This window comes from Mytilus californianus, unplaced genomic scaffold (genome assembly GCF_021869535.1).
Source record: "Mytilus californianus isolate M0D057914Y unplaced genomic scaffold, xbMytCali1.0.p SCAF_2, whole genome shotgun sequence".
NCBI classification, from domain to species: Eukaryota; Metazoa; Mollusca; class Bivalvia; order Mytilida; family Mytilidae; genus Mytilus; species Mytilus californianus.
The window spans coordinates 103,032,582-103,049,379 of record NW_026262668.1 but is presented as its reverse complement, the minus strand read 5'-3'; the positions used below and the strand labels follow the sequence as shown (position 1 = coordinate 103,049,379).

Genomic DNA, 16,798 nt, shown 5'->3' with positions numbered 1-16,798 from the left:
ACACAACAAGGTTTGACTGTATGGTTAAAATAATCTGATAACCTCTTTATATGTTGTCATGTCCAGGATGCCTTGGTGGCTGAGTGTTCTAAGTAGTCGAACAACTGTATCACTAGCATGTCAACATTGAGGTTTTCAGTCCGAATCCACCATGTGGCAGGTGTGCTCGACTCCAATCTTAATTGACTAGGATTATCAGTTTTCCTACCTTAAGTCTGGGTTCTATCAAGCATGCTGTATGCTTGGTTTTATTTGTTATTGTATATGTTAAAAGTTTCTATATCCGTAGAGAAACTCATCAAATGTTTGTCAATATGCTGAATCAACATAGAATTTAACTTTGTGCTGACTGTGCGGTATGGGCTTTGCTCATTGTTGAAGGCCGAACGGTGACCTATAGTTGTTAATTTCTGTGTCATTTGGTCTCTTGTGGAGAGTTGTCTCATTGGCAATCATACCACATCTTCTTATTTATATTTACTTACTTTCTCAACTATTTTTTGTTTTTGTTTTATATTTTTTAGCTGGACACCTGTTCATCCTCGTTTACTGAGTGTGCCAGAAATATGTAAATATCTTGCTCAAATATGGTGCTCTTTTGCTAAAGTTGTAAAGAGTTGTCTGTCTTTTAGAAGAAATTACAGATTTTTGGTAAGCTGTTTCATTTTATATTATAACTTTGAACCTAATAGTTGACATAGCCTTATTTTCCAGCCAAAGTAAAAATGTTCCAGTTGTCATCAAAAATATATACATGTATTCATAATTCTGTTTAAAATCCTAGCTCCATATTAATGAAATAGTTTAACATATAATATGCCAGAAAAAAATTTTCTTCTTGAATAATTCACAATAATGCTATAAATTGATTTTTTTCCCAAAAATTTTCCACTTTTTATACTACCGCAAAAATTTTTTGGGATCGTATAATGCGTCGTCGTCTGTGTTGTCGTCCGAAGACACATTGGTTTCCGGACAATAACTTTAGTCTAAGTGAATGGATCTCTATGAAATTTTTTAAGAAGGTTCAATACCATAAAAGGAAGGTTGGGATTGATTTTGGGGATGATGGTTTCAACCATATAGGAACTAGGGGCCCATAGGGGCTCTCTGACATTGTACCCCAAGGTTACATATAACAAAGGGAAGGCTGGGATTGAGTTTGGGGTTAATTGCCCCAATTATGTAGGAATTAGGGGCCAAAAAAGGGCCAAAAACAAGCATTTTTCTAGTTTCCAGACAATAACTTGTGTGTAAGTGTATGGATCTCTCTGAAATTGTACTACAAGGTTCCATACTACAAAGGAAAGGCTTGGATTGAGTTCGCTCAGCGAAGCATTTTATTACATAGATTATTTTGATTTATATATAAAAGCAACAAATACTGATATGGCAGGAGATACACACCAAACAGGGTGTGTAAATTATTATATATAACAGATTAACTAAGTATTGTGCAACAGCATAGTATTGCGCAATAGCACAGTATTGCACAATAGCACAGTATTGCACAATAGCAAGAAATCTTCAATTGAAAATAAATACAAATCTTTTAACCAATTTCAATGTGATTTATTTAAAGTCTTTAATTTTTGGGGGTTCTAACCTTGTATTACTATTTTGGATATTGGGCCCCATTTTTAAATTGGTCTACATTGAGGTCCAAAGGGTCCAAAATTAAAATTAGTTTGATTTCATCAAAAACTGAATTATTGCGGCTCTATGGTATGCTGAATCTTATTGTGCATTTAGATTTTTTATTTTGGGCCCTGTTTTCAAATTAGTCTATCTTAAGGTTTGAAGGGTCCAAAATTAAACTTTGTTTGATTTCAACTAAAATTAAATTTTTGGCGGTTTTTTTTATATGCTGAATCTAACCATGTTGTTAGGTTTTGGATATCAGACCATACTAGGCAAATTAAATATCCCATTTCAAATTTTTAAGATCTTTGACCACATTTATTTTGTGTCAGAAACCTATATTATTTCAAAAATTTGATCACAATCCAAATTCAGACAGTATCAAGCTTGAATATTGTGTCCAAACCAGGGCTTCCAAAACGGTCATATATTCCGGACTTGACCGAAACTTTCATAAAAAGTCCGGCTGCTCTCAGCCTCAAACGGTCAAATAGAATTGGTTTGCCACTTTTTTATTATTCAAGGCATTTTCATAAAACGGTCATTTCAATTTTTACCAACTATCGATCGATAAACATGTCCGTTTGGCGCTTTGGGCATGTCCATTTGAGCATTTTAGTTTATAATTGTGGCAATCTATTTCACAAAGATATTTCGGTCATAATTGGGTTTAATAAAACAGATGCAGCATATTTCAGATACTTTGAAGTGTCTCAGTTAGTCTAATCCTCTGGGTACATAAATGTACCGCTTGGTCTTTAGCTTGTGTACATCAATAAAAAGTAGATAAAACACGTTTTCTTTTATTTAAATAACAACAAGCTGTCAAACAATTATCCCTTCAATAAGTTTTATTGAAGCCATAAATCATTCACTGATTACAGGTTTGTAACCTTTGATGAGGTGTCCTTAGCTTGTCTTTATCAATAGAATTAATGATGCATAACACTGTACATAAAGGTGATCAGGTAAACGAGGTCAAACATGTAAGCGTGTATGGAACAACATCCTATTTAATTACGCTTTATAGATATTATTTTAAATGAGCATTCAGTTTAAAAAAGTATCCTGATATTTAAAAGTTATTCTTTAAATAAGGATATTTATAAATGAATAAGTATGATATATATTATTTTATTTAACACTGTACATCGTGTTAAATACTGGGGTACTCTGAAGGGGAAAATTTATTGAAATATATAGGAAAAACACCGAGAATAGCTGAGTTGTCCAATAAATAAGGGGGGGGCGTTCTCTATTCTTGTTTTCATATTAAATGTTTTTATAATTGAAATCATAAAGAAGAATATTCAATCATGACAATCTCCGACTGTTATAAAGACTTTGTCTCAAATTGAACTTTACAAATCTGCCATCATGGGCAAACGTAAACGTGACGATTCCGATCAAAATTCGAAATCTGCTAAAAATGCTAGAAGCTTTATTCATAAATGGTTACAACTGTTTTTATGGTTAAGATTTGACAGTATGCTAAATGCCATGTTTTGTGACATTTGTCAAAAACATAAACTTAAAAATAACTTTTCGAAAGTCAGCCGTTGTAGAGCATGCTAATAGCAATGACCACGTTCAAGCTCTTAAATTAGAGACAGCTTCCAAAAGTAATCCAATTGTATCAGTATTTGAGAAAGTTCATGAAAAGACTGACAACGCAATGTGCACATTGTTCCGTAATGCTTACTTTATTGCTAAAGAAAACTTACCAATTAATGGACAAATTTCAGTCAATAAATGATTTAACTAAGTTAAATGGTGCCGTGATCACTTCTAAATTACATCAAGAGAACAATGCCTGCTCCGAATTTATTCAGACAATTTCCGATATTATAGAGAAAGAGGTGATATCCGACATAAAGTTAAGTCCCGCCGTGGGAATTATGATCGACGAGTCAACTGATCTGGCTACGCAAAAACATTTAATTTTGTACTTATCATACCTCAAAGCTGGTGAACTGAAAATTAGTTTTTAAAAATTATTTATCAACTGAGTATGTTTTTATTTATTCTTCTTATTTTCTAAATCAGGTTGGGAAATATTGTACAAAGAAAAATGTTATTACTGTTCAGTAGATTTTACACGGTTTAAAACAATATCCCTCATTGGGCCTCCTCAATGTGATCTATAAATACCGCATCAGTTGTAAAAGTCACGTGGTCAGGTAATCAATACACAAAAAGAAAAAAGTATCACGTGTATTGATGATCAAGTTGTACTGCAATTAAAGCCAACATCAACAGTTTCAAATAAGATACCCTTAATTTACAAAGTGTTAAGTACTCACAGAGAGAAGATAGATTATATAAACAGAAACAAAAACATGAGAACAGTCAGGTACTGAAGCTGATTGATGCAATGATGGTTACTGTATTACGATACATAGAAAAATGACACAATACCGTCATTACCGAGGATAATATTTTATTTATTTTTAGAATGAAGAAAACAAAACAGTTATAAATAATTTTATTGCATATAACACTACTAATTATTTAGACACATATATCAATTTATGCATCCTCTCAGTTACATTTAAGTATCCAGCTGATCATTGACCGTCAAAAATATTTCTTTGAAAAATGTCCGGCTGTCGTCAGGAAATTTTGGAAGCCCTGGTCCAAACTTGCCCCAACTGTTCAGGGTTCGACCTCTGCGGTCTTATTAGGCTGCGCTGGGCGAAGCATTTTATTTTAACTTCTGTGGATTCATTTATTTTTACAGATTGATTAAAAATTATATATTCATGGATATTTAAATTTGATTTCATGGTTTAATCTAAATCAATAAAATTAGTTTAGCCAAAGTCTGCATAAAAGTCTTATTTAAAACTGATTCTTCTTTGAACTTTTGAATTCTTGGTTTACCTATACCCATGAAAGGCAAAAAAAAATAATAATAAGGAATGCACAGAAATCAAGAATTGTGGCTGGAATTAGGGTACCGTAATTGGTTAGAGAGGCTTTTGTACACTGTTATTATTCATCCAGTTTTCAAATGTGTCTGCCAATTTACAAGAGAAGCCAATGCTACTCAAAATAGATGGGTGGGGGTGAATAAATTGAAAAATCTTGTAAAGGTCATATAGCTGCTAAACTTTGGAAAATAAAACATATTATAGAAAAAAGGTTGATGAACCTAACGATAGCATATAAGGCAACAACTCCCAAAAATGATGAAAAATTATGTGATTACAGCATACCAAACTTTTGGTACTTGTCAGAGGAGGGTAGACAGCTTGGTGCTGTGTGCAAAGTTATTCAGGTCATGTTGTATGATTTCAGTTTCAGTTTGGCAATTTTAAATATTGAAAATATCGATTTGTTCATTATTTTATATTAAATGTATTCTATTGCATTCATAAAAAATATAGCAAATTTTCTCGTAGAAAGATTTATTGATTATCAAAAATGACTTTTACATAAAATATTTAATGTTTTTTACTTCTTTTTGGTAAATAATTTATATCATTAAAGATTATCATATGTCCCATATTGGCGGGAATTTGTATTCGATCTCTGTAAAAATACAAGGCACAAATTTTTGTTTATATTTCGTTAGTTTCCATGTAAAAATCATTGACATTTATAGCAGATAAAGAATATTGTGCAAACAACCTTGAACATAAAAGGTCTCAGTCCGATGCTGCATAGTAAGTTGATAAAATTTTGTCCCGAATAAAAACTGAAAATCAATTAAATGAATTCAATAAATGAGTATTCAATTAATGAACATGCCCACAGGAATTGATAAAGGGATAAATATGTATATTCCCAGCAAATAATGACAAATACCATATTCGTTTATTATATATACATGTAGGAATATTGTATAATAATTACAACTGTATATTACTGCTTATGTTTATAATCTCATTCAACAAATTTTGAGTGTCCAGGTGATTTTCACACCATGACGTGCTAGTAACAAATGACACATAATCACTGCGACTGATCGATGATATAAGACGAATCTGCATGCCATGTGCAGAGTGTCGTCCCTCCTCTATGTACTTACATATCTTTAAAAAAAAAGAATGGGGTTTTGCATTCCTTGAAATTGATAAGTATATATATAATAAGGATCTTTTTACAACTACAAACAATCCCATGCATTTTAACCACAATACTATGAGATAAAATTTATGCTAATTTTCTTGTTACAGTTTTGTGTTGTAAGCTGTTTTGTCTTCATATCACTGGCTATATTGGGCCATTATATACCAGGATTAATGTTGTCTTATGTAACTGGTAAGTTGGAATAATTCTGTCAGAAATTTCCCCCCTTTTGACTATATTGATGTAGCTGTAAAAGAACTTTTATCTGTAGGTGGCAATGTACCATTTTTGTGGTTTCTCTCCTCATGAATTCCTAGATATTAAATCTTTAAAAAATATGTTTTTTTATGTGTGAATTATAGCTATTTTGTTAAGTGTAAATATCTGCAAAAACTTAATAATTGGTTCTGTTCAAAAACTTAAGTAATTTCATTTTTTTCCGGATATATATAATAATCATGTTTTTTTTTATATGAAGTATTATGTTTTGTACCAAAAGTGGAAGTATACAATGTATAATATGTCAACAAAAAATCACATAGAGATTAATATATGGCTTTATCCATATCGGCCCAGGTTTCATCTGGATACCCTCATATTGACACAAGACATAAGTCGAGGGCTGATATGGGTCAAGTACAATTGTTTCAAATGAACTATGTGGGGTAAAAATCATCATTTCTAATTTGAAGTGGATGACGTAAAAATTCCTCAAACCTGTATTTTGTACTGAAGACATAAATATAACTCTACAGAAACATATTGTCAACGTGATAAACAAGGCGATTACCGCCAGTGACTGTAAATCACATATGACTGCTCAAATAGCACAGTTGCAACATTAATAAACAGATCACCTACTGTCATGTCTTTGTGTGTCAGATATTAGTTGTAAACAGACGACACCAGAAAATACCTGAAGTAAATTGCGCGAGAAGCACTGTAACATGCTATTTGCATGAGAGGCCCCTGATATAGGTGATCAGCCCTGGTGTGAATTTATGGCTAGTTTACTTCTGCTCGTTACACATATGCAAACACTATCATTAGTTTTATATACATGAAAACAATGATTTGTCTATATATATTTATTCTGTTTTATCAATGGAAAGAATGGATGTGGTGTGTAAATTCAAATCAAGAAGACCCTATAAGTACTTAACAAAACCCAGAGCAAAGGAATAGCACTTCAGATGAAGATTAGTAACGATAAAACCTTCAGCATGGAGTAAAAGCACACACTTCACTACAGCATGACCATTATTTACTAATTTTGTTTTTTTATTATGACAATGGTAATAGCAGGAAATTCACAATTTGAATAGGACACAAATCCTTTACTAGTTAAACATATTGCATATTAAATATGTATATAATATTCTAAGTTAATTTGAAAAACCATCTAGTTTAATCTTTTCTTTGTAACCTTTCCAAAAGACTAGATAAAGATTATTTTTTGTGATCTACACTTCAATGTGACAAATTATCCTTGACTGAATCAAATAGGAAGAAGTAAAAATAGATAATATTGTCCATTCTAAAATGTTCATTGTTTGACACAATTTTAGTCTACCTGTCCATGAGGAGTTCTAAGTCTTTGCTGTTGCTATTTGTCCTTCATCCATTATCTCCATGTGGCTTAATCTCTTTTGTAGAAATCAGTAGTTTACCTTTTCTTACTAGGGTGCATTTATTACCCTTTCTTACTAGGGTGCAACTAAATGCTATCTTACATATCTATAAATAGCCTTCTGTCCCAAGTCAGGAGCCTCTAGCCTTTGTCAGTCTTGTATTATTTTTAATTTTAGTTTCTTGTGTACAATTTGGAGTTTAGTATGGCGTTCATTATCACTGAACTAGTATACATATTTGTTTAGGGGCCAGCTGAAGGACGCCTCCAGGTGCGGGAATTTCTCGCTGCATTGAAGACCTGTTGGTGACCTTCTGCTGTTGTCTGTTCTATGGTCGGGTTGTTGTCTCTTTGACACATTCCCCATTTCCATTCTCAATTTTATTTTAAATGATAAACAATAAGTATGACCAAACGGCCATTCGATTCTTTGGTCCATTTTTTGGGTAAAGATTGCATGAAATGCAATCAAAACCCTATGGTACTGACTTGATATCTATATCTTCCAAGGTTGATCACTACCTTTGATAGTTCAAACAAAATAGTGCAGTGAAGTGATCATTGTTTAGATCCTATCCTGTCAATGTTGTGCAATTTATTGATGATATGTTATACTCTGATATTTAAGTTACAAAATGATGTGTATTTGTATAACCATACTTGTCAAGAAAACATTTGTTATTAAAAATTACATAAGTAATGCATGGTGTATAAATCTGTTATGAAAATAGATAAACTACAAATGTACAATCATGAACTAAGGAAGATAACTCCAACTAAAATTTTTAACTTGCTTTGCCAAATAAAAATCAATGTTTTATTTAAAAATTCACGAAATTGCAAAAGGAGAGCAATCTTTACCCTTCAGTGCTCACAAGCTCTTTGATTATTTTTCACTAGACAAATGTGACATGTTTTAATTTATAATAATTTATTATATTCAATTTCAGTGATTAGTTTAATGTTGTGGCCATGTGTTTTATATCATAACCTTCTACAAAGATTCTACCTCAAGTTTGAACCATTGTTCATGAAACTAGACTACTCGCTTAAACTGAAGTCTAAGTGGTCATTTAAAGGTGAGAATTAAGTCTTTTTTTAGCTCACCTGGCCTAATGGGACAGTATGAGCTTTGACCTCCACTTAGTATCTGTTGTCAGTCATCCTTCAAAATCTTTTTACAGAAATTTTGGTCTGCATGATATTACAAGGTTTTCTTTAAATGTCATGTTTAATGACCTATTGTCAAAAAGAACTTAGCTGCTATGTATTACCCTGGTTAATAGGGGGGTAGAGTGGTACACTGTAAAAATAATTAAAAAATCTAAAACATCTTTTAATGGACCAATTGCTATTTAAAGTTAAGAAATTTATACATTAATGGTCCCCTTGAAAAATAACTTCATGAATTATTATTGATTTTATTGCTGTTATAATTATTTTTATTTAATATACTTGTTAAAATATATCAGAACTTTGATTTCATGGCCATCTGTAACTCCATTGATCTTTAGAACACATTTAAAGGTTAATGTACTGAATTCAGGCTTGTATAGTCCACAGTTTTATTTTCCAAAATTGAACCTGGCAGACAGTGGTGGGAATTATAGAGTATGATAAGCAAGAAATAAGAGAAAAATTTGATTTCGCAAGGTTTGTTTACGTTCTGCCATGTTTGTTATTGAAATTATAGGGGGTTCTTATCATTTTCAAAACTAATAATTTACCTAATCCATATAAATATGCAATTTTTATTCAATATCAAATATAAACTGATAAATTTCAAAATTATATGCTTCACTACAAATTTCTTGTTTCTGTTCACTGCGTTGCATAAAATAAACTGGAATCTGCTTAAATTTAACGGAATGAAAAACGTGTACGAGTCAGCCAGGCACCCGATTATGCATAAATATGTATAAACTACAAAACGTAATCAGTTATTTGTTCTGTTTTGGTGTTTCACACTGACGCATGTGTTTTGTTTTAGCTTAAGATCATTCAAACATTAATGTGATAGATATGTTAAACATTATTTTACTGAAGGATGGAACTGTTTAACTTTTATAGTCGTATTTTAGTGATATCTATGGATTTTCTGTACCCTCTCACTGTACTTGTTTTCATTTACACCTGCTATTAGAACTTCTGGTTTAAACAAACACAAGTTTCTCAATTGTATTTTTTTTCTCTGATTTTGACTTATTTTAACCCATGTGAAGTGGGTTTTAAATTTTGATGATAAAAAACAGGTTTTTCCATGATGATACCGCAAACAATCACACACGATGGGAAATTACTGGAGTTTCATTAGATGTTTTCAAATAGTTACAAAAAGTTTTTTTACCTGAAATTGAATTCTAGTGGGGAGAAGGGAGTAGCGTACAATGCACTAGTGCAAACTATACAAGGCCGATTAAGGTACTTTTGAACATCCATTCAATAGGAGAGTTTGATAACCACATGGTTGTTCCAGTATTAGTAACAAAATGCCCATGTTAAACATTATAAACTTAAACCAAATAAATAAGCAAATAAGAAATGAAAATATTCAAATAGAAGAAAACATGATAACAAACCATTTGCATTACTTTCATTTCATAAACTAGGTTGTAATATGGCTTGTTTATCTTACCTCCTATACATTTCTAGGAATATGATTGGTTAAAAGCAACCGTGTGGAGACCGTGTATATTTAATATGGGGTTAGTAGGCGTGGTTTATTTCAATACACTGTTAGTAGTGGTGTTACGTCCCTTTGTAAAAACAACACGGTGTTGAGGAAAAATCTGAATGGTTTCAACAGACGAAGAAATTGATGATGAACGATTGAAATGAATTCATAAAACACATTTAAAGCTAACAAATTGTAATTGTTGGCATTTGGTTTTGTATAGACCAACGGAAGTAGGTTCTTAATACTAAGTATTGAAGATTTTATCACTTTGATAGGCCACTAGTCTAAATACCACATGTTAAGATAGTCGGTACGATAAATTTGTTACACAGTGTGCTAGTGCCCTAATACGATATATATGGGGTCAGTGAATTCCATATGGGGATTCGAGCTTTGCTCTCACCCCATATAGAATTTACTGACCCCATATATATCGTATTAGGTCACTAGCACACTATGTAACCAATATTATTTGAATTGTCCATATCCAGATAGAAGAATCAGATTGTCTGTTTGACATATTTTTTTTCTCATATAGAGAATGAGATGATACATGAATAGCTTTGATATACTTAATTAGGCATCAACAAAAGGCATGAAATCAGTTGATTATCCAAAAAGGTTAAGAAGAGGGACAACAGAGATAATAGTTTGGGTGTAATGGGTCAAGGAATCAGGTTAGGGATAATGGCAGTGGGAATTTGAGGAGGGGAATTACTAGCATGTCTAAATAATTAAGATCATGTCAAGGTTAAACCAGATAATTATATCCTAGGAACATAAGCTTCTACTAAAAAAATACTAGCACACATGTCTTCTCCATTAACATTAAATGCATTTTTACAGGAAAGAAATCTCGAACGGGTGATGCAAGTCTTAATTCTTTTGATGAAGACAATGGAAATACAGACACAGATTCTGATGATTTTTGTCCATCACTGGACCCTGAAGCTACAGCTGCCCTTGCTAGAGCCATTACTGACAGTGAAGATGAGAGTAATGGTACCCCATCCATTAACACACCCATGTTGTCTAAAGAACATTCATTTAGTGATGGTAATTATATAAATTAAATATTGTATTGTGTGTTTTAATAGAAAAAGAACATAATGAAAGAAAACCCATTTTTTTTTCTGATGATATTAAGTGATTTGTTTCTTCTTTCTTCATTATGGATTAAACTTCATTTTCTTGATATCAAAAGGAATGATTAATTATCAACATCATGATATTGATACACCTTGGTATTTTTCCAGAGGACAAACTTTAGTGCTCCAGTGTTTCCGACTCAGCTTTTGCTGGGTTTACTTATGTGGACCTCGAGTGAAGGAAAAAATAATAAAAATCATAATGGAAGTGCATATATTTTGCTGCTTTGAATATTACAGATAGACTGGTTCATTTAAAATATACAACATAAAATAAAGAAAATTGACATATACTACAGCTAGGCGCATCACTTGTACAAAGTTTAATAAAACATTTCTGTTACCACTCAGTTCAGGAAAGTCTACATAGAGCATTAAAATTCTCAGCAAGCTCTGTGCTTTGTCAACTATTTATCTGAGCAAACAGTATGTCAGCATTTTGATATGAAGTTATCAAGTTCATAAATATTTTCACCTAGTACATGTACTTTCACTTGGTGATACAAAACATAAAGAACCTCTTTTAGAGAATCCCCCATCTGATGCATGTGTTCTGCTATTTATACTTCAGGGTTCTGGTGACGTAATACAAAAGTAATTTATAAAAACGAACAGGAACCTACAGTGTAACATTTGACATGATACAATCAAAATAAATATAGAGAAACTGGAAAATTAACTATAACTCTCAAACCTAAAGTCTCTAATAGATATAAATAAGTCATTTACTAATGTTATGTCCAGTTAAACCATTCTGTCTCTGAAATCTTGATATAGCTCAGCATCTGCATGAATCAAGTGTGGAACAAAGGTCACTGTGAAAATATAATTTCCCTTGTTTAAAACCATGGTATCAATATAAACTGCCAAGTCAATGGGGCGTAATAATAATCCTCTAATTCTTAGCCAATATATACATTCTCCTTTATAATTAACGTGAGGTTTGTTTGATCTCAGTTCTTCATTGGCCAAAATTCAATATGAAAAATTTTTGTTTCCTCTAATTTAAATTTGATATTGTGAAATAACACTTGATGAAATTATGTAGATCATCGAAAATGAAAGATTAAGTTTGCCACCATATCGTCAAAATTTTTTAGAGAAGAAGATTCCATCACAGAATTTACATATTTTGTAATACAGTATGATATTTCTCAACTCAAAACAGTTGAATTTGAAATATTCAAAATGCTGGGAAGCCAATTGTTTAAAAATTTCAAATTTACTCTGTCTCCAGTGGAGAAATATTGTATCACACTCGATGCAGTGGTGGAATCTCTATGTATATGAATTACTATTTATGTTTTTCTCCAGCATATTCTAATCTACATGTGTATGAATAAAATATTTGTATGATTTGTACATCAAGAAATTTATCTTTACCACTGATTTTTTTTTAATAGATCATGACAAGAGGTACTTTGTTGAATTTTTAATTAAAAAAAATGCTGGTTTACAATAGAAGATAGTAGGAAAGGGTCAATTAGTCTATTGATTTTGAGGTCAATGGGTAAAAGCCAAGGTTACAAAAATAGTCAGTTATACATGTATGAATTCTTCAAAACTTTGTTTCTGACTATGGCTTTTTATTTTTCAGGAGTAGTAGTATAAGACTTGTACCTCCAGGTCCTGATTGGTTAGCCCGGGTCAGGGGAATCCCTGCTCAATTTTTATGATGCAGGACCCTAAAATATGTTTCTATATATCATATAGGGTTTCTAGCAATCATTTAAAGCACATATCTGCTTTATATAGATTGAAATTTTACTTTAAAACTTGATATCTTAATGAAATCTCTTAAAAATAAAACTTTAATTTTTATTTTCAGAAATATTATTTGGCATGCACCAATGAAACTATGTAGGTCAGTCTTGGTCAGGGAAACCCTGCCCAATTTTTATATGCCCGTTTACGGGACGTATTATGGTATACCGTTGTCTGTCGGTCCGTCTGTCGTCAACATGTCAGACATTAATTCAAAAACACTTTAACCAATATGCATGAAACTTTAGTAAATTGTTTATATCTATTGATGTGAGCTCCCTTTCGTTTTTTAAAAATTGCGAATTTACTGTTTCCAAGTTTTGGGGTTTTATTCATTAAAAAAGGGGGGATTTTCCAGTTTTCGGACAAAAACTCGAAAACGATTTCACCAATTTGCATGAAACTTTTGTGAATTGTTTATATCTATTGACATGAGCTCCCTTTCGTTTTTTATAAATTTCAGATTTACCGTTTCCGAGTTTTGGGGTTTTATTCATCAAAAAAGGGGGGATTTCCCAGTTTTCGGACAATAACTCAAAAAGAATTTCACCTATTTGCAAGAAACTTTGGTGAATTGTTTATTTCTATCGACATGAGCTCCCTTTTGATTTTTATAAATTTTAGACTATACGTTTCCGATTTATGTTTTTTTTTTTCATTACAAAAAGGGCGATTTTCCAGTTTTCAGACAATAATTCAAAAATGCTGAAAGCATTTTTTATGAAATTTTGGTAAATTGTTTATATCTATTGATGTAAGCTCCCTTTTGATTTTTATAAGTTTTCGATTTTACATTTCCGAGTTATAAGATTTTATTTGTTTATAGTCTGACAACAGATTTACTAAGTATTGCGCAACAGCACAGTGTATTGCACAACAACACAGTGTATTGTACAACAGCAAGAAATCTTTAATTGAATATAAATTTAATTCATATAACCAATTTCAAGTTCTTTGACTACATTTATTCAGAAACCTATAATATGTCAAATATTTAATTACAATCCAAATTCAGACCTGTATCAAGCTTGAATATTGTGTCCATTTTTGCTCCAACTGTTCAGGGTTGGACCTCTGCGGGCGTATCCAGCTGCACTCAGCGAAGCAGTTTATTTAAGGGTGTACTCCAAAAGGGGTATTCTGCATAGTAGCAACAACTTTGGTTTCTAAATTGCTTTGACTTTTTATATTTTTCGCATTCTTATTGGATATGTATGGGTCTCACCAATTAATGTGTGGTTGTGGTTGCATAGATTAGCTTTGTCAACTTTAAATTTGTTTACAATTTCAAACTATTTACAATGTAGTACATTTTATGGTTTTTCAGATCATGATGAGGATTTTACACCAGATCTTGACAATCTACCTTCAATTGGTTATTTAGATGACACAGACGATGAAATTTTAGATCCACCACTTCCAAAATATAAAAATTCAGACAATAACTCAAATGGACAAGAAACAATGAAGTTTTATCCATCACATTTTGGGGACAGTTCTGAAGATGAAGATGAAACTTTAACCAGAGATCTGAAGTTTCCTGACATTCATGAAGTACAATCACCTGAACCTAGTCAACCTGTTGCTACGCAACAGGATGCAGGTATGGCTTTACTTGCTTCAACCATTGTGTCACAAACATTCTCCTCCATGATGCAGTCAGCAATGTCAGGTTTTAACAAAATGGCAGCAACATCTTCAAATGGCAGCAAATCAAGTAAAGTGACATATGTGAAAGACGAATCAGACATAGATATACTATCAGGAGACAGAAGTGACTCATCACCAAGGCGTCAGTCATCTGACAGTGATGTTGACATTGCAGATGAATTTGAATTTCTTGAGCAGTATGATGTAGATGATACAGATAAGACTAAATAACTGAGCATGGAGTTTTGTATTGTTGATCGTTCATCTTCAATGCTTTTAGTTTTATTTAACAAACAGTATTTTAAAAAATACTGTTGCAAGCGAAATTTGTGATTTTTTGTATTATCTGACATTTTTATACGGTCGTAAATTGGTATGACAATCGGCGTCATCATCGTTGTCCGAAGACACATTGGTTTTCGCACAATAACTTTAGTTTAAGTGAATGGATCTCTATGAAATTTTACCATAATGTTCAATACCACAAAAGGAAGGTTGGGATTGATTTTTGGGGTTATGGTACCAATAGTTATGGAATTAGGGGCCAAAAATAAGCATTTTTGTACCTTCCAGACAATAACTTGTATTTAAGTGTATGGATCTCTCTGAAATTATACCACAAGTTTCCATACCACAAAGGGATGGTAAGGATTGGCTTTGGGGGGTTATGGCTCAAACCATTTAAGAATTAGGGGCAAAAAAGGGGAAGAAACAAGGGTTTCCTGGTTAATGGACAATTTAAAAGCAGTGTAAGGGAGGTAATCCAAAAACAAAATTGTACAATGTTGTACAATGTTGGATTACCTCCCTTACACTGCTTTTAAATTATCTATTTAAGACTTTTATGATGTATTAAAATTGGTAATTATGGTTCCAATACCATTGGAAATTTGAATCGAGATTATGACCATATATTGAGGGAAAGAATTTTTTTTTGGAAAAGGGGGTGGAGGGGAGGGGGTTAAAAAGAAATTGTGGGGGTAATTTTTTTTTCATTTCAGATGTCAGAGATTAAAAAGAAAATTTCTTCAAATATTTTTTTTTTGCAAAAAAAAAAGGGGGGGGGGGTTAAAAATGTTTTCTTTTTATTTTTTTTGGGGGGGGTCAATATGCAACAGCATAGTGTGTTTCACAAAAGCAAAAAAAAGGGGGGGAAATTTTTTGTTGTTGTTGGGGGGGGGTCAATTCGCAACAGCATAGTGTATTGCACAAAAGCAAAAAATTGAATATAAATTCAATTCATATAACCAATTCTAAGTTCTTTGACTACAGTTATTCGGTGTCAGAAACCTATTATGTGTCAAATATTTAATTACAATCCAAATTCAGACCTGTATCAAGTGCGAATATTGTGTCCATTTTCGCCCCAACTGTTCAGGGTTGGACCTATGCGGTCGTATCCAGGTGCGCTCAGCAAAGTATTTTATTAAACATTTGTTTACAGTGGAAAAGGGTCATGGTATGCCATCACTAGGCAGCAGTGTTATTTTATTGGTTTAATTGCTGGCCAATTACAACTTAACATGGGTTATAAAGTATAGGTACTGTTTTCTCTAAATATAATATACGTTTTTAATCAGGCAAAATTATAGGTTGTATTCCTGAAGATTTTGTTTGTCAACTGACCCTCTCCCTTATGTTCAAAATAGAAATTTCTACCAAAATGCAAATAGAAAAATTCAAGAAATGTGTATGGTCCACCTTCAATAGTAGGGGGTATTATGTATTCTGGTCTGTTCGTCTATCCTTTGTTAGTTAGTTCCTGTATCTGTGTTAGTCTGTTACAAGTTCAAGTTGTATTAAGGCAGTTTACCACAAATCTGTAGTCACATTAACTTTAAACTTAGTACACATGTTAATTATGATGTGAGTTTTAATTTTTTTTTAAATATATGCCTTATTGTGGTTTAATCACAGATTTCATTGTTCATTGAACATGAAATGTAATACAGAGGTATTTCTTTTATTCTGACGGCAGCAATGAACCTTATAACAATTTGGCTATCTTCAATATGTTGACCCTATTTTCTTCATGGATTCAAAGAACCCAATCAAAAGGAAATATATTTATCAACAACATATCAAGTTTTAAGAAAATCTATGCATTGGTAATTGGAGACTTGATGACTTTAAGACAAATTTAAGAACCTTTTTACTGCTTTTAAGTGTGTTCTTTACAAATGTTCACCTACTTTGAAGGATAAGTATAGTAAT

At 32.1% G+C, this 16,798-nt stretch overlaps 1 protein-coding gene across 5 annotated transcripts in view; it reads left to right on the top strand.

Annotated features, from left to right (window-relative positions):
- Positions 1–15,528, top strand: part of LOC127730619 (reticulophagy regulator 3-like) — a 160,397-nt gene extending 144,869 nt beyond the window's left edge. For 4 of the 5 annotated variants that reach the window (XM_052239107.1, XM_052239106.1, XM_052239105.1 and 1 more), the window contains exons 4-8: positions 525–651; positions 5,823–5,907; positions 8,296–8,424; positions 10,869–11,078; positions 14,262–15,528. In XM_052239107.1, the coding sequence (XP_052095067.1) occupies positions 525–651; positions 5,823–5,907; positions 8,296–8,424; positions 10,869–11,078; positions 14,262–14,815 (1,105 nt within the window). In that variant the 3' untranslated portion in view covers positions 14,816–15,528. The remainder of the gene's footprint in view (positions 1–524; positions 652–5,822; positions 5,908–8,295; positions 8,425–10,868; positions 11,079–14,261) is intronic. The other variant, XM_052239108.1, reaches the window with a different exon arrangement.
- The last annotated feature ends 1,270 nt before the right edge of the window (positions 15,529–16,798 follow it).